General features: G+C 40.5%; 1 protein-coding gene across 1 annotated transcript in view; it reads right to left on the reverse strand.

Moving 5' to 3' along the window:
* Nucleotides 1-14,866, reverse strand: part of NEMF (nuclear export mediator factor) — a 486,031-nt gene extending 471,165 nt beyond the window's left edge. Inside the window, exon 1 of the mRNA XM_086937289.1 lies at nt 14,686-14,866. Within this exon, the coding sequence (XP_086793415.1) occupies nt 14,686-14,744 (59 nt within the window). The 5' untranslated portion in view covers nt 14,745-14,866. The remainder of the gene's footprint in view (nt 1-14,685) is intronic.
* Between the last annotated feature and the right edge of the window lie 5,057 nt (nt 14,867-19,923).

The raw sequence follows: 19,923 nt of genomic DNA on the forward strand, positions 1-19,923 counted from the left end.
ACCTCTACCACTTAGTGCAAAAGTGCTCTGGACAGCAGTCCCACCGACGAAGCCCAAGGTCCTGAGTGTATGGACGTAAAGGGGCTGCTCAGAATGTTGGTGCTCATGTGCGTGCACCTGCAACTGCCTTGTATACTTATCTAATTATATGTATTATATAAATACATTTTACTATGTGCTTTTAGCCACTACCAGGTACACTTAGTAATATAATGCAGAAGTACAAATTAACAGTTTTTTGTAAGAGAGAATTATTCTTCTCCACGCACATTTTAGTTTACACTAATCTATAGTGTGCTAATTATTTACATCAGACACCTTGTGGAGACAGCATGTGACCTGTGAAAGTGGCAAGTCAACCCAATGTTACAGAGAGCAAACTACACCAATGCCATCGGGATTATGCACCGTTACCCATCTAGGCATATTTTCGTCTCACTATACGTGGATGACATTAGTCTTTACCTGAGAGATCTGCAAGTTAGCCTTAATGGTGTCCTCCATGACTTTGTCCACTTTAGGGAGGTATCTGGTGTACAGATTAACTGGGAAAAGTCCCACCTCTTCACTCTCACATCAGCCATGCAACCTTTCACCCAGACTTCCCCTTGCAGTGGTGTCACTGAACTTAAAGATCTGGGGTGGTAATCTAGAGGGACTGAGAGGAAATTATCAGAGGGAACTAGGGCATAGCACTATCCACAATCAGTGATAGGGGCACAGCAGGGAAATCCAGCGAGTAATACTATCATGTCATATTGCACTAATGAAAATTATCATTCTACCCACATTTTTCTATGTATTCCTCAAAGTGCCTCTCTCATTGGAGCACCCCTTCTTCCAATTGCTTAAAACTCAGATGATGCAACTAGGGAATTCAGGCAGGAAACCCTGTATTGAATAGGACACTCTCACACTGCCATTCTCTAAGGGAGGTTTAAGACACCAAATATGGAACTGTACTGTCTGTCCACTCAAGCGCACTGTGCCATTCATTGGTATAGACCTACTCCATTCCTTCAGCATTTATCAATAGAGCAGGCATATATGGCCCCTGTTTTCCCATCCCTATACTTGGGGTCATTATTGACTTCAACCACATTAGCAGACTCCATGGGTTCATGTACCTCCAATGCTTGGCTTAGGCTGGCCCGAAAACTAGTCAAACTATTGCTATACTTACCGCTTGTTCTGCTCCCTTATCATCCACTAATACCCGTCACACACGAGAATGTCTGCAGACAATTACTCCAGAGACGCAGATTTAACCATTGGGGAGATCTCTATCAAGAGGGCTCTTTTAAGTCCCAGGCTGAGGTTTCCAGTGGAGGGTTGCCATGCCCATTGGACATCTTTCTGTATTTTCGGCTATGACATAATGTGAAAGCTGCCAACCAGCACTTCCCTTCATGAACCTCCTAGTTTAGATACCCTACCTACCTTATTTCGGGTTGAAAATCCACGACAACTAGTTCCTCTCTTATATCATACAGGGGAAATTGAGGCCCCTCACACTTGGTGAAAGGCTCATGCACAGTGCGAAGTGGATATAGGAACTACCCTTACAGACGAACAATGGCGATGCTGCTGTATACAAACAGGGAAGAGTGCCTCTAGCAGCAGACTCCACAATATACACTCTTAAGTTTCTCCACAGACTATATTAAACCCTCTGCCAGACTTCACTGCTACCAGCTCCACCGCGATGACAAATGCGCCCAGTATGGAATGGCTGGTGAAGATTTTCTTCACCTTTCATGGGCATGGGACCCATACAGGTTTACTAGTGAGAGGTTTCCACAGCGCTCACTGCTATGATAGGTCAGGGTCTGACTCACCTCTATTATACGCAGAAGGGCGAAGTAAGCTTTAGTAAATATATGGCGCTGGCCCACCTCCAGGTAAAGCCAAGAGTCGCCTGTTGATGAGGGCGGGAAGAACATTGAAACTGAAGGAATGGTTATTTGACCTGATCTATTGTAATGACCAATTGTCCTTATATGCTGAACTGTTATCTCGTTGATCTGGACCCAGAGACATATGGGATCTGTTGCATAACTATCTGTTAACCAATTCTCAGAACGCCAGAGATGAGGTGGAGTTGGCAACTTGAGAACTGAATTGATAACCTGAGAATATTATTATTTCGTTTGCCTCATTACCGGTTTATCCATGAATATACTATTTGTTTATTGAATTGCACCAATGTAGAAATGTTGCTATGGGATACGCTAATTAAATTGCAAAATACGGTGCATTCAGATCTTCTAAAATATTACCATACAGTGTGGAGGGTATGTTCCACAGATATGTGATATGTTGGATTTTTCTATTTGCCTAAAAAAGGCAAGATGACATAAAATCCCTCTGCTTACAACAAACTATTGCAAACTTGGTGTTGCACTTTGACTTGTCTTGTTATTGTTGATTAACAAATAATCAATAAAGAATTTTTCAAAAACAAAAAACGAAAATGCTAGTGCTACCCTGATACATGTACCTACTTTAGTGTAGCATGCTTCTCGTTTCAAGATCAACCCTCCGTGAGGAAAAAAAGGAGATAGTGGTATATACATATGAGGAAGAGGTGTTGTGAGTGTGGGACATGGAAGCATACTACCAGACAATTTGCAGCTGCGTGGTTCAGGGAAGAAAATAATATATATCAGCCTTTCCTGTGGGTTGAAAGCAGGTGTTTGGTGGGTCTGGAAAGTCTGATCAATAAATAAAGATGCCTTTAAATTCTGTGTTTAACTTATCATTTTTGCGAGTGCTTCAAAGACAGAAGGTAAATGTCTGGCTATATCTAGTGACAAATTGCAGGAAATTGGTGTTCACTTTTTTTCCTCTGACTGCAAGGTGAGAGGAGTTTTTAAAAGCGAATTATGTGAGAATCTGGCTGAAGTACAGGGAATGTGAAGGAAAAGGATGTTTTTGCATCACACAACAAAATGTAAATACCTATAAATGAACTGTATGCATTCAGCAGTTAGGAAAGCAAAGAATAAGCATATTTATTTTGTAATTCTGAAGAATGCTGAAAACAGAGATTTTAATATGATCAAAACACATTAAGACACTTTATTTGGTGATACACAAAAGATAAATAATCACAGAAACTAGACTTCCATACATAATCAAATGTGTGCTATACAGTTATGTCAGTAAAACTGTATGTCTGTTTGTGCAAAGTTAATGGCCATTTCAATGGAAAATGTGCTGCCTGTAAATGACAACGCGCTTCCACACAGTGATTTAGTTACATTTAAAAAAAATGGCCCTTCCTCATGTCCATTAAAGGTAGGTTAATCGCGAAAGTGTCCACTTCTAAAAAGTGGTCATGGACTCATGGTACTAAAATGTTTGGGAACCGCTGCTATAGATAACAAACATTGGAAATGCAATAGATCTCGCATTTGCTTAAGTTACAGCTATTGGCGTTCTAAATGACAATGTTTTTTACGCATATGTTATGGAGTGTATGTATGTGGCATGTAGTATAAATATGTGGGATGTATTGGAATTTTTAGTTGTGGAATTGGGTGGAGTGTGGTGGAATTATTTGGTATGGTGTGAAGTGGAAGTATGTTGATAGTAACTGTGCAATTATGCAAATGGAGCTGGAAATAGGTATACTCAGAAGAAATGCATTTAAGCAGAACATGAAATGGCTGCCTGTGCTGGAGGAAGAAGTTTGTGTTGAGAGAGTTTAATCACCTGGCCTTGTTTGCTTACAAAAAGATACATTGTATTATGTTCTGCCTAATGCTTTTGTTTAAAATATGCTTTAATTAAAGGAAGAAACAATTAACGTGTTGGTGTGTTTGCACATATTTTAGTCAAAGATTGGCTGAAAATGCATTTTATCCTTTTGGTGTTGTTACCATGAGTACTACTGTAACCAGCAACAAGGGGGAGGAGTGGAGTGAGGAATGTTGGTGGGAATTAAAGCTGGACGGGGGTGGTGTGGGAAAGAAACACAGCTGGGATGAGACCAACATAAGCACTGGAGCAGCAACGATAGGGGTGAATTAGGGTTTGCAGAGACATGTTAAAGGTAAAGTCTTTAGGGGGGTTCAAAAATTGAATCCCTGTTTGTTAAAGAAAAATGCTTAAATGCAATCTTATGAATATAGTGGATAAAACTCTCTCTAAATGTAAATGTTGTATTAACAGATCTTCACTTTGAAAAACCGGACTTGTTTGGAAAGTAGCACAAATTATGATGAAGAACTGAAAAGAACAAACTGTATTGTAAATAGGTATGCAGTACTAACTGTAAAGCTTCTTCTCCCGCTTCACATCCCTCTGGCATGCCAATTTGATCACCTGAAACTATACTAGTCTGTTCTATTTGATTTAATTTGATCATTTTGAATCTTTTCTGGTTAATAGCCAAACTAACCACACTTGTGTTTCATATACAAAATTCCAAAACACTCATGTATTAAAATCACAGAGGTGAATGGTCTTCTCTTGCTTGGTATTTACCTTTTCTTATGTTCTAAACTTGCCACTGCGGCTCGTCTTTCCACTGATCACCAATCAGAAATTTCAATTAGGAAATTAAAATAGTGTCTCTTTGTCTCACACCAATCATTTTTCTTTTCATTTTTTAACTCACTGGTATTGGGGTCAAAGGCTAGTCTTCAAGCCACTTGTTTTTATATATGTATCTCTGATCTCTTACAGCCTTGAAAAAGCCCTGGCGCAAATCGCCATAGGGGGCGAAACACGTGTCGGCTGTTCATGTTTTTATCTAAATTAATAAAGAGCATTTTCCTACACAAAATGGACTTTTGACTCAAATTATATGAGCAAGGATTCAGCCTAATGATATAAAGAACTGTTGCTAACACACTCACTACCCCCCTAAAGACTTTACTGTTCAAAACTCAAGAGGTCCAGAGTTTTTTTGAGTGTGTTTTTTCTACAAAAACCATGTGAAAACTGATATGGACTTGGATTTTCCTTTGGACCACCCTTCCTCTCTAGAAACATGTTAAAGGTAAATAACATGAACATGCTTTGTGAAAGACGCATAATTTTTTGGACTCTGCAAAACATAAACCACTGGTATAGGTATTTACCAAATGTACTACAAAGCCTTATTAACTATTTCCTGTGGAATGTAAATGGTCACAGAGCCCACAGTAGAGCAATGGGAAGAGGAGGGAGATGGCGCGTGTCATGCAAACTATGTCAGCCTGGGCTGAGACACACGTGGGGGGTGCTAAAGCCTGCTGTGGGGACATATCATACTCCCAAAATGGCAGCAAGACAACAAACTGCCAGAGACTAGAGCAGTGGATCTGGGCAAGTGAAAATATTAGTGCTACTGTACAATAAGATTGATATATGAAGATATTTTTAAAGCACCACTAGCAAATCTTGTCTTTTTATTAAGTCTAATGTTATTAGCCTATGAGTGTTGGCTGACAGCAGTGAGAATCAAAAGACAAACAATTTTCAGATTTTCTCATGCTTGTGTTTAAAAGCTTGGGATTTATGTTACCGCATATAAAAAAGCATCCTTGTATTGCAGGAAGGAAAGTGAATACTTTGTTGTTCATGAAGTGCTACAAGTCGGTAGGGTATACTTCCTGTATATTAATTAGCAACCTTCCAAAGGCCTGTCAATCAACAGTGACGCCCTATTGAGTCAGTTACACTTGAAACAGAATTGCCCTATTCACTTTAGTCGACACAGATGATCTTGTTTTTTGGGGTCATTTTGGCGAATGCTCATCTACCCAAGCTCAACCACGGAACTATCTCTCCTTGCAACCAGCTATTCTCCTAAGAACCTACAACACAAGGCAGACATTTCATAATGGACTGGCTGTGTTGTACCTTTAGAGCTATATTCCAAGAAGGAGTGAGTGAGATGTGATACGGGGTTCACTCACCTTCCATAGCATCTAACTGTTCAAAAACAACAGGAGGGAACCCCTAGCTTAGCTTATTTCTCTGTACCTGCCCAAGGAGATCCCCTTATGGCAGCGGTCTTCAATCTGTGGGGGGCGACCCCCAGGGGGGTCGTGGAGTCCTGGGAAGGGGGTCGCAGATTCTGCAGAGTGCAGTTCCTGGCATTGGGTGGAGGCCTAATTCACACCAAGGTGTGAAAAACATCAACGCCTCATTACAAGTAAAAGGTATTTTAAAGACCTGTCAAGTACTTGGGTGTGACTGTGTGTGTCCCTGAAGCTGTTTCAGCCAGGCTAACACACACGAGCTGGGGGGAGCTGGGGGGGGGGGTGGTGGGGGGCTGGGGGAGTGGCTGTAGTTTAGCCCTTTAAGTTCAATGGATGTTGCGCACCTGGAGCTGTGGGTCCCGTGACACGTCCCCCGCCCCCAGCAGGGAGGCACAGAGATGCCCTCCCATGAGCGGGAAAGAAGAAGGACGACGACGCAGAGAGATACTGACCCACCCCCCCATGAGAGAGGCACAGAAAAGGTGGGTGGATGAATGATGGGTGGATGGATGGATGGATGAAAGGGTGGATGGATGAAGGATAGATTGGTGAAGGATAGATGTATGGATGGAAGAATGAAAGGGTGGACGGATGAAGGATGAATGGATGAATGATGGATGGATGGATAAAAGATGGGTGGATGAATGAAGGGTGAATGGATGGATGAAAGGGTGGATGGATGAATGATGTATGGATGTATGGATGGAAGGATGAACGGGTGGATGGATGAAGGATAGATTGGTGAAGGATAGATGTATGGATGGAAGAATGAAAGGGTGGACGGATGAAGGATGAATGGATGAAAGGGTGGATAGAGGAATGATGGATGGAAGGATGTGTAAAAAGATGGGTGGATGAATGAAGGGTGAATGGATGGATGAAAGGGTGGATGGATGAATGATGGATGTATGGAAGGATGAAAGGGTGGATGGATGAAGGATAGATTGGTGAAGGATAGATGTACGGATGGAAGAATGAAAGGGTGGATGGATGAAGGATGGATAGATGAAAGGGTGGATGGATGAATGATGGATGGATGGATGTGTGAAAAGGTGGGTGGATGAATGATGAGTGAATGGATGAATGAAAGGGTGGATGGATGAATGATGGATGTATGGATGGAAGGATGAAAGGGTGGATGGATGAAGGATAGATTGGTGAAGGATAGATGTATGGATGGAAGAATGAAAGGGTGGACGGATGAAGGATGGATGGATGAAAGGGTGGATGGATGGATGGATGTGTGAAAAGATGGGTGGGTGAATGGATGGATGGATGAATGATGGATGTATGGATGGAAGGATGAAAGGGTGGATGGATGAAGGATAGATTGGTGAAGGATAGATGTATGGATGGAAGAATGAAAGGGTGGACGGATGAAGGATGGATGGATGAAAGGGTGGATGGATGAATGATGGATGGATGGATGTGTGAAAAGATGGGTGGATGAATGATGGGTGAATGGATGGATGAAAGGGTGGATGGATGAATGATGGATGTATGGATGGAAGGATGAAAGGGTGGATGGATGTAGGATAGATTGGTGAAGGATAGATGTATGGATGGAAGGATGAAAGGGTGGACGGATGAAGGATGTATGGATGGATGTGTGAAAAGGTGGGGGGATGAATGATGGGTAGATGGATGGATGAAAGGGTGGGTGGATGGATGTATGGATGAAAGGTGGATGGATGATGGATGGGAGGATGAAAGAGTGGATGGATGAAGGATGGATGTATGGATGGGAAGATGAAAGGGTGGATGGATGTATGAATGGATAAAAGGTTGCATGGATGAATGATGGATGTGTGAAAAGGTGGGTGGATGAATGATGGGTGGATGGAAGGTAGGGTGGATGGGTAAAGGATGGATGTATGGATGGATGGAAGGATGAAAGGGTGGATGGATGAAGGATGGATGTATGGATGGAAGGGTGAAAGGGTGGATGGATGGATGTGTGAAAGTGTGGGTGGATGAATGATGGAGGGATGTGATGAGGTCTAACAGGTGCATTTATAGTTGTCAAAAGTTGATGATGAGGAGTACCCGTTTCTAGAAACTTTTGTCAGAAGGGGGTCCTTACGCCTAAAAAGGTTTTACAAGGGGGTCTCGGCATCAAAAAGTTTGAAGACCTCTGCCTTATGGTGTTAAAAGGACTCTCATCCACTTGGATTCCAAGCTGCATGCTTTGTCATAGAGTCCTCATCCAGATACCTAGTGTATCTGGACGGGTTCAACTTTAGTAGTCAAGAAAGCTCTTTGGTTTTTGGGTGAGATCCTAGATTTGAAATAGTCTATGGCAGGGGTTTCTAACCGGTCGATCGCGAGCTACTGGCACCTGGCCAACCCCCTGAGAGTAGCTTGCGCTGCTTTCTAATTATAGAGACGTCATTTAAGCATTTCATTTTTTATCCATTCATTGTCTTTGTCATCTATCAGCCCTTGCCTGCCCTCACACAAACCAGCTGCTCTCATTAGCTGAAGTGAGCTTAGCTGGGGCGGGCCAAAGAACACGACGTTCTTCCTGAAGTCATGCGCCACCTGCCTTTTCCAGGCAGGCTCTGCACTTCATAATTGCCGTCTCATCCTCCTGGGAAGCTGCACAGGACTAGTAAGTGTGCCCCTGAATTAATTGCAAAGAATCAAAAGAGGGCCTTGACTCGTTACTCAGTGAGGCTGAGTCCAACTAATACTAATGACCAACACAATAGCCAAAACTGGGGTTTCAATAATTAAATGAGCTGGTTTCACTGAAGGTTGTTTTGATTGAATCAAACAACAACCGGTTAACTTGTTACACCGAGCAATTTTATTTGATTTTTGCAAACGGTCTTTTTTTCTTTTTTCAACACATTATTCGTTGTGCGTGGAAAATACAAAATGAACAATGAAATACGTTTTATGTACAATATATACAAACATCTAAATACAACATTTCATACACACTTGGCCATACATTCATACACAGACCATACAAAGCAAATAATAATACAAAGAACACTTTGTCCAGGCATCTGTAAAACAATCAGTGGAAAATGATTCTTTTCATATTTTAAACTGTCGTTGTAATTATCATGAGATCCCTCATGAACCAAAATTAATGAAATCACTATTCCGACATGATAATGGTAGCCAGATGCGGGACTGAAAAGCTGGTCGACGCGTTTCAAACCCCTAGGAATTGGTGGGGTTCTCCTCAGGACCGGGTTTGGTTCTCAATCCAAAAGTTCGACCGACAACTTGAAGGTTTCCGATCAAAATCGTATTTCCCAACAGGTTTAGTGACAGCAGCTGCGAGCTGGCGGTTTAAGTCTCGCTGCTCTGATATTTTTCTTTGGCGGCTGCTCCTATTCGGGACGGGAGCAAGGCGATGGTCCTTCTCCTTAGAGGACTCCAGCCGGTTGAACCATGCACACCAGCTAAGGAGAAGGACCATCGCCTTGCTCCCGCCCCGAATAGGAGCAGCCGCCAAAGAAAAATATCAGAGCAGCGAGACTTAAACCGCCAGCTCGCAGCTGCTGTCACTAAACCTGTTGGGAAATACGATTTTGATCGGAAACCTTCAAGTTGTCGGTCGAACTTTTGGATTGAGAACCAAACCCGGTCCTGAGGAGAACCCCACCAATTCCTAGGGGTTTGAAACGCGTCGACCAGCTTTTCAGTCCCGCATCTGGCTACCATTATCATGTCGGAATAGTGATTTCATTAATTTTGGTTCATGAGGGATCTCATGATAATTACAACGACAGTTTAAAATATGAAAAGAATCATTTTCCACTGATTGTTTTACAGATGCCTGGACAAAGTGTTCTTTGTATTATTATTTGCTTTGTATGGTCTGTGTATGAATGTATGGCCAAGTGTGTATGAAATGTTGTATTTAGATGTTTGTATATATTGTACATAAAACGTATTTCATTGTTCATTTTGTATTTTCCACGCACAACGAATAATGTGTTGAAAAAAGAAAAAAAGACCGTTTGCAAAAATCAAATAAAATTGCTCGGTGTAACAAGTTAACCGGTTGTTGTTTGATTCAATCAAAACAACCTTCAGTGAAACCAGCTCATTTAATTATTGAAACCCCAGTTTTGGCTATTGTGTTGGTCATTAGTACCTGAATTAATTGCAGCACAGTTGTTCAAACCGGCTAATTGTACTGTAAGGCCTTTGATTTTAACATCGACTGCCACCGCGCTTTACATCTGCCTTCAATAACAAAGCGCAGTGGCAGCCGATATTAAAATCCAAGGTCCTTGCGGGCACTCAGCTCCTCCCACGGTCACAGCCGATGGAAAAATCAAAATTGCCTGCCCTGAACTGCTTTCACTGACTTCAACACGCTTTAAATGTGTCTTTGTGTGGCAGTCAGTGAAAGTGGCCTAGTCCATGCAAGGCCCCTTGAGTTTAACATCGGCCGCCAACGTGCTTTATATCGGACTTCAGTAACAAATCACGGTGGCAGCCGATGTTAAAATCCAAAGTTCTTGCAGGCACCGGGCAGCAACTGCGGTGGAAGGCAATGTTAAAAACAAAGATTCCTGGCTGCAAGAACTGTTTTCACTTATACTACATCAGCTTTAAATATGCCTTTGCGTGGTAGTCAGTGAAAGCGGCTCAGTGCATGCAAGGCCCTTTGATTTTAACATCGGCTGCCACAGTGCTTTATATCTGCCTTCAATAATAAGGTGTGGTGGCAGCCGAACTTAAAATCAAAGGGCCTTGCAGGCACCGAGCAGCTACCATGTAACAGGCAATGTTAAAGTCAACGATTCTCGTCTGCACTGAACTGCTTTCACTGACTACAGCACGCTTTAAATTTGCCTTTGGTTTGTAATCAGTGAAAGCAGCTCAGTGCATGCAAGTCCCTTTGATTTTAACTTCGGCTGCCACTGGGCTTTATTATAACTTCTTTTAGTTTTAAAGCGCAGTGGCAGCCGATGTTGAAATCAAAGCGCTTTACATGTACTGGCCAGATCCTCCCAAAACAGGCCCATCACTTCTCTGTCCATCTCACTCCCAGTCTGTCTGTCTCCCACACTTTTCATTTGTGCCAAGGCAACTCTGCTTGGTGATACGGAGCTGTGTTTTGCTGCACCACAGCTATGCAAAACACATTGATTTGTTATGTACTTTTATTGGTATGCGTTTATTACAGGCAGTTTACAATTTTAGTGGCTGAGATGATGCAATTTCTTCTTGAGTGGGATTTTTCTGAGCAAGGCTCATTAGTGCTTACCGGATTCTACCCATGCACTTTGATCCCATTGATGTTCTTTCTATATATAGCGTGGTTCTTGAGGTGTTACTTAGAAGAATGTTAAATGAAGGACTCGATTATTACACTGATTTAGAAACGTATGGCCTATGCAGGAGGAAAGCAGGCTGGTGAGTGCAGTAGTAATCTGGAGTGTGTGTGCGTGCACAAGGTGTGATCGGATTTGACGTTTTGTTTTTAAGGAACAAATTAATGTTCACATGTTTGGAGCGTTTTCAGTATTTCATGATGTGTAAAAGTTCGAATAAATTAGATCTGTATATTAGATTTGTTAATGATGTATAAGTACGCTTTATTTCTTTTATTTCAATAATATGTCAGTTTAAACGAGGGGCCTTCTGCTTCAATAATGAAAATTTTCAATTAAAGTAACTAGCAGCTTTGATACAACCCTCTTTATGCATAGTCACAGAAACGTCTGTGAAATATCAGTTTTCCTCACGGTCTGGCGGGAGATGAAACCCATTTGAAATACCATGAGAATAAAGAGTTCTATCAGTGTGCTATTTATTTTTCATGCTTATTTTCAGGAAGTTATGTTTTATATAAAAATAATCCAGCTATCTGTTTTTTGCATGCGTTTGTATTGTTTGTAGGTGAGTCCTACTTAACAGAAGTGTGATAAGGCTGGACTAGATGAGTGTATTGTATTCCTTTTTTAATGGATTAGACAGGGTCGTTCCTGGCTAGAACCTGTCATTGATCTGACTGTGGAGCTTAGCAGACAGTCTGTTGCTGAACATTGCAGAACTACACATTTTCTGAAAATGGACTTTGCAGAGTTAAAGCATATGTTATAAAAGTGAGTGAAGTGCTTTATAATGAAATTAAGATAGCCACCTTTCCAAATATCGGCTATTTGTTGTTCCAATAATCTGCAAAGGTTGAGACATGAAAGAAAATCATATGTATTCATTTGTAACATAACTTTTCTCCCTTTGTTTTACTTTTTTTTGCTAATGAAGAAAGGGGAAGCCATCTGTTGCAGCATTTTTATAGCGCTTACTAATGTGTGGCACTGAAGCACTTACCTACATGGTTAGCAAGCTATGGCATGTGTAGGGTGGGTAGCTCGAAGTGTTTTCTTTAGTTTTTGATCCTATGTGGGTAGTGCTTCCTTGTCTTGCCTGGTGAACTCCAAAGTGCAGTTATCGTTATCATGTTATGGGACACAGCGCATAGCAGTGTGGTGAATGAATTGTGAGACAGAGATACAGTTTTATTATGTTATGACTTTCACTCTGCTGACAGCTTTGAACAGTTCTATAGATCTATCTATGGTGTCCTGGTGATTAATTTTATTTTCAAAGGGCATGGTGATGAAGTTAAAACCAGGTGGGATGCACCAAGGAAATGTGTATCCTCTGTATCCCTGGGTCAACATCTTCCACCCATCACACCAAAGCATTCAATTCTGAAACTTCCATTTACCATACATATAGATGCCATTCATAAGACCTATTTCATCTCTATGTTCACATTTCTCTGTTGCTATGAGAGAGTATGGTGAATAAAGTATGGTAAATGGAATTTTCACAATTAGATGCACACAAATAGGATACCAATGGTATCATTGTGGGGTTCTGACATCAGCCACCTAGCCTGTTGAGGCATTTGTAGGGTGGCTGAAACATGCTGACACAGAAGTACAGGGGATTCTAATTTCCTTAAACCAAAGAGCTCACTTGGCTGCCAAGGTTGAGGCTGTTTTTGAATGGTACCTTTATGGCTGGCATTTTCTCTCCATCAATAAGACTTCTCTAGTAAAAAACTTATGACCCTTGGATAAAACATTCAGCTGGAAACTGTTACTAAAATGCGACCCCATAAAATAACATTCTGTTAGGCCCCAGCTTTTGTACTACAATGTCTTACTGAGTATGTCTTAAAATTATTTTTGGAATCAGTTTTCAGCCCCTGAAAATGGTAGAACCTTTTGTTTTTTGGGTAGATTACTTCTTTGTTCAAAGATAAGCCACCCACTCTGCATTTTAGTTATGGAGTTTAATTCCAGTCTACAAATTCCGGACTGCAAAAAGAACACGAGTTGGCAAAGCTAATAGGTCTCTTCCTTATAATGCGAGCCCCAAGCTGCTGGGGTTGGTAATATATGTCAGTAAATTATGGTTTAATAAAAGTAAAAGAAAACTACCCTTCAAAACAATGAAGGAAAAGCAAATATATCTTACTGTATTTCCGAACTGCACATTGAATTTCAATCTTTATGAGTGCATGGTTTGTATTTCAAATATGTTTCATGCAGGAAACTCTGAGCGGAGATTAAAAAATAATAAAATTAATAGAATGTAAAGGAAAACGCTTGCTAATGCCTGATATTATTTTCAAAAGATTCAGTCACTTGTTCTTCTGAAGTAGCCCAGGAATAAGGCATGTGAATTGTCATGCTAAGTGTACATTCTGCCTCAGGCGCCAGCTGAGTGACTGCAGTTGATGGCTCCTCCACTAAAAACGTGTGCTTTCATGAAATATGTGGAATGCAGGAAATGCAACAAAAACAGTCCTTACTGTCTGCTTTTGTCATAACCAACACACAAATATCTGTAACTGTTCTTATGCAGACAAGCTGGGAGGGGTAGGGAGAAACACAGCAAGGGGGAGTGGGATATCAGACCGAGAGTGAGAAAGCTAGAAAATACATGCACTCTTGTGGAGTGCTAAATGAAAAAGAAAAAAAGTTCTCTATATATGAGCAGTGGAAGGAGTCAACCAATCAAAAGGATTGTAAAGAGGCTATGCTCCATGGGAGGAACAGACACAAGAAGAGTAAGGAAATCCATTGGATAAGAAGCAGGCAAATGAGAGTGACAATAAAGCCAGCCAATGGTAAGCAATCTGATTCTGGAGCCTGTGTCATTTCTTCTCAAACTTCACTGAACCAATAGCACAGTACTCCATTCCTGGGTTTTTCTTTTAAAAATCATTGTTTTCAGGCGTGTTAAATGAATTGCATTAACTGAAGAGAACCAGAGCTACTACTCTCAAAATGCTCTAAATGGTTGAACAAAAATCACAAAAATTAACGCACTATGTTGTTGGTAATAAGGACCTCCTTGGTGTCTGGGATTTATTCCTAAAGTTTATTTTTGTCGTTCACGCTACTGTTTCTTATTCTAGGGACCACAGCAGATTCACAAGTTTTAGTTAAGGTTTTAGTGTCAGGAAGAATTATTTCCTTAATTCCAACCTGAAGGGTTCTCCACTGATTCGGAGGCATGGGGCGCATTACAAACCAGATGCTTATATTGAGTCTGGTGGCTACGATCAATTTCTTCCTCTGCTTATGTAGGAAGAGGAGTTCAGACACTGACTTCTACTGTTTGTTGCGGTTCGTAATGAACATCCCAGCCCATTCGAATAGGTGCTATAGACCCATTTGAAGACGATGACATCTGCTTTTAGTTTTCTCGGTACCTGTCATTGAGCTCCGCGATGACAGCTCTGATGTCGATAGTACTGAACCTGCCCTTCATGGTTTCTCAGCATCTGTGAGTCCCAGAGATTCTCTTCTCAAACACTCACAGCTTGGAACATCACAGCCAGTCCAGCGTGAACCAAGCGTTGCAGTCCACACTAGGTCCAAAGTAATAGGACTAGAGCGGAAGGGGAGAACTTTTAGTACACGATTTCTCAAGGTGCACTGCTTTAATTTCAGAAAACGAATCGCAGAATGTTCACATTTTATACGACTTAACTCCTGCATTTAAATAAATGCTCTTGGAAGAAAAGATCATATTTGGACAAGTATAGTATACGTGATTTTTCTGTGCTTTTTACAATAATAAATTATCGTCATCGCCAATAACTTATTGGTATGCAATTGTTTTATCTTTATGTTTTAATAACCACAAGAAAGTCATATGTTTTTTTATTAGTAGTAAACAATACATCTCAACATGGCCGCCACAGTTACTTATCACTCTTCTTAGTCTTTCTTTTAGATCTACTAGTTTAATCTCGTGCGTGACGATCCTTGTTGTCCTTCTTTTAGTTCCAGTACCCTTTATTTGTTTCTCAAAATCAGTCGTTTCGTGTTCAGTCTGTTTCTTTTTTTGTGTGCGTGACATAAGTCTGTTTCAATAGCGCTGTGAATGTATTGTTGGTTACAGCGCAACCCGTCTCTGCTTTTAACGTAATGTGTTCCGTTTGTTGTGTTTAAGGCGTATTCCTTTTCTGTTGAAAACTATTTTTTGCTTAAATTCGCAGAGGCGGATGTTAAGCTGCGTTTTCTTGAAAAGAATGTGCTTTGTCGTTTGTAGCCATTCAACATTTATGTTATTGTGTGCGTTTCGCATTTTCCTAAATATCCACCCGTGGCAGTGCAATGTAACCCCTTGGCTGCTATGCATTTTCCCCTTTGAGTGCGAATCGTTTTTTTTGTGCCAGATGGTGTATTCGTCATTACGCCATAAAAACTTATTTTTCAAATAAGTTCCTCGACAAATTTGCATCAATAATCTCCTTTCTCCTCCCCCCAATCTCCTGGGGAATCTATAGGTCCCCGGGGTTTGTGGATTTACCTTGAGTGGACCGAGAAAATAGCCCAAAAAGTAAAAGCTAATCATTTATGTGTGCAAAAAAAATAGGGGCGGCGGCAACCTGCCAAGAAAGCATATGTTTTGTGTTCTAAAAAATACCATCTGCATAAAGTTTGCTGGTCCTTACTCGCAACCTTCTGGAACAATCACTGTATTATCAGAAACAATTTTGTATTTACAGGTTTTTGCATTTCTATAAGAGGTGGACCATTTTTTTCTAATTTTTGTGGCTTCAATCTACGGCACTTTGTGGTGGAAACGGGTGCAAAAGCAATTGGTTATTTCAGAAATGTATACATTTGTAAAAAGGAGGCACAATTTAGGATTCAGCTTGGGGTAATTTGTGTAGATCTCTCAAGATTGTCCCAAAGAAACTGAAATAAATAATGACAATTAGTATGATAACAGCCATATGAGTTTTAGAGGACTGTTAAACACATTTGATACTATGTTCAAGTACATCCTGCTGGTAAAAAGGGAATAGCAATTTTTTTACATGTAGAATTATAGGTGGTAAATGGCTGTTTCGTATCCCGGGCACATTGTTATATGGATTCCTCTGAGCATAATTTTCTATATGGGGATGGTGGCTGTTAAATGGCTTTGGCATATACCCAGCACTGTATTCTCATTATTCCTGTAAGGAGACAATAGTTTGCTACTTTACACGTGGGAGAATATAGGCTTTTAAAGACTTCAATATATTTGTGTCTGTGTTCAAATGTTCCATGTTGGGAAAATGGGGATAGCTAATTTTTACATGGGTATTATGGATAGTAAAAGACCGTTGCATATCCAAAGCACTGTGTTTTACTCATTCCTCCTGGGATAATGAGAAATAGCTATTTTCCACATGATGATGATGAATGCTAACTGGTGTCCGCACGCAAACCAATTTCTCAATCTTACCAAGAGCATGCCAATAGCTTGGGCCAGGAGCAGTGTAGTCCCTAGGTGGACTTTGGTGCTTGCCGTGTGGACCTCTCCCTCTACTTTGGTGATCACAAATCAATGATAGGAACATTAACATTCTCAGTAAAAATTACAGGAATGGGTCAAACTTTTTAAGGAATTTATATAAAGATTTATTATGCAAAATACTTGAAATATATCATCACCATGGTTTGGTAATAACGAATACAGGTCATAAATACAAAGAAATCGGCAAACTTCTGTTCCAAATCCAGCATAGATTTGGCTTATAAAAGTGGGACATGGGGTTCCTGGTTACAGAGGAAGGTATAGCCTTTTATAGGACTTCATACAAACAATTTCATACATTACTAAGCGCCATGAAACCTCCGGGTGTTAGTGCGCTTAATAAGAATCATTTAACATAACATAACATGGTTCTCATGATAAATGCACAAATGAGGAACAATCAAGTAACATGTTACTACAGAGTACATTAGAGGACTCTATCATGATACTATTGCATTGAATTCAGTTGCTCTTACAGCTCGTTCAAGCCCAATAATCAACACATTGTGTTAACGATAGTGTGAGACAGTTGAGATGTCTTTGGTTAGGTACAGCGTGGCACGAAGCATCTGGGAATGCTCGGCGTCTTTCAGTGCAAAGCATACAATTCTTTATTTAGAAGCAAGAAACAGTGATCATGTCTTATGCAGCAACATTAATTCAAGATGGAGGAAAACAAGCTCACTTCATGTTAGCACAGGTTCAGTTTCTAATACATTTAAAGCTAAAAAAAAAAGACAACTCTCACAATGACTATTGCATGTACCTGCCACTGTATTTTCATGATTCCTGTAATGAAACAGTAACTGATAATTTCTATTCAAATGATTATGGGTGCTTCTGTGCTGTTGATTAACATTTCTTTTGTATTCTAATGGTTCCTTTTGGGACAATTTGATACGCTAATCTTGAGATGGGTAACTAAGAGTGATAAATGACTGTTGTGTTGCATTCGCAGAGTGCTTTACTTATTCCTCATAGCATAATGGAAACATTGATTTTCTACCCAGGGGATCATAGGTCTTATTCACATGGGGGTTGTGAATTTGAAAGCACTGTTTAATACATTGGTCACTATGTTCTAATGTTTCAAGTTGGGAAAATAGAAATAGCTAATTTTTACATGGGGCATATGGGTGGTAAATGACTATTACATATGCACATATTCAGGAAACAGTGTTGTACTTATTACTCTTGGCATAATGGGCATAGCTATTTTCCACATGGAAGTCGATGGGTGGCAATGTCTGTTACGTATACCCGCAACAGCATTTTCATGATTCATGTAAGGAAATGGTGATTGGTAATTTCTGTAATGGCTCCTTTTAGGAAAATGGGAATAGCTAACTTACAGATGAGTGATTATGGGGAATGGATTCATTCAATCATTCACAACCAATTTGAAGCTCCTGGTCCTTATAATCTACATCTTGTCTGGTATTGGGCTGACCCTGTCATGCTATATCTGCTATTAGGTGTATTACTATGCCTAAATATACCTTACCTTATAATGTGTGTAGGATGAAGCGTTCAAGCCATGCAAAGGAGCAGCATGGTTATTGTTAAAACTTGTAGTTGATTAAGTGACCACCATGCAGAAATCTGTCAGAAACACTCCTGGCTCAGAAATCCTGCTAACTGCGTCTCTTAGCACGGCTTCCTCCAGTGTCATCCACAAACAATGGTGTATGTGTGCATAGCAAGCTAGCCCACAGTGAACTGGATGGGAGGAGCAGGCTGCCTGTTAATGCATGATGGGCAATCTCCCCACAGCCTGTGTAATGCATCTAGGAACATCACCCAACACTAAATGGGAACATATCATCAGATAGGGTGCACTTGTTGATAATGGATATGGACATTTTCATGCCTGGCTCAGAAATCCTGCTAACTGCGTCTCTTAGCACGGCTTCCTCCAGTGTCATCCACAAACAATGGTGTATGTGTGCATAGCAAGCTAGCCCACAGTGAACTGGATGGGAGGAGCAGGCTGCCTGTTAATGCATGATGGGCAATCTCCCCACAGCCTGTGTAATGCATCTAGGAACATCACCCAACACTAAATGGGAAAATTGCATCAAATAGGGTGCACTTGTTGGTAATGGATATGGACATTTTTATGCCTTCAGCCATGTGCAGTGGGCTTTGGCTGCAGGGAACTAGAGCATGCTGGATATGATCAGACATGAAAAAAACTAAGGATACAGTTAAATAATGGTTAGATGTAACTTGTATATTTAAAAACCACCTGGAATGTAACTTAAATACAAAGTAAAAGTGCTAGAATCGCTGTCCATAACTCACACAATATACATGCAAATCCTAACTCACACGCCAAATGCAATGCTAATGACTTCAGCTTTGATGTGACTCACATGCTATTACAAGTCTTGTAAATTATTTTTGGGAAGTAACAATGCCATAGTACCGTAACACTTTGAAACACAATATGAGAGGTAACTAGTGTTTATTGATTTGTGTATGTATTATTTAATATGTTCCTTTAGGTGCCCTCACCTGTTGATATAAAGATTGTACGTTCACAAGCATTGCATTTGATATGCAAGTTTCGGTTTGTATCCAGAATAAATGGCACCAGTCTTCAAAGCTTCTGATCCAATGAGTCCCCCCACTAGTACACATCCACCCCACATAGAATTGTTTTTGTTCCAATATCTTTATTAATTTAAAAAGAGCATATAAATAGTTAAGATACTATAAAAAGTAATACACTGACAAAGAGCAATACAAATATCAATGTCAATACTGTCAAATATTGCTCCTACATAACAGTACAAATAGCATGTTACAAAAGTAAATACCGTAGAGGAACCATACTAAAAAGTCAGGTGCATCACTTGATAAATAATTAATCATAAGGGAAAGGAAGAAGGAAAAAGAAAAAAAGAAAGAAGAAAAGGAGAAAGAGAAGAGAGTGAGTCTCCTGCTACAAGAAGGCGGGAAAAAGAAATTAAGGAGACAACACAAAGGGAAATTGCTCTACCGTGCCTTGTGAAGCTAAGTCCACATACCTATCCAAAGATCTCCATACCCCACTGGAGATAGAGGGGAAAAGATGAGTCTCCTCCACAGAGGTATGAGCACAAAGGAGAAAAGAAAACCAAGCCCAACA

The sequence above is a fragment of the Lissotriton vulgaris genome, chromosome 9 (assembly GCF_964263255.1).
Source record: "Lissotriton vulgaris chromosome 9, aLisVul1.2, whole genome shotgun sequence".
NCBI lineage: Eukaryota > Metazoa > Chordata > Amphibia > Caudata > Salamandridae > Lissotriton > Lissotriton vulgaris.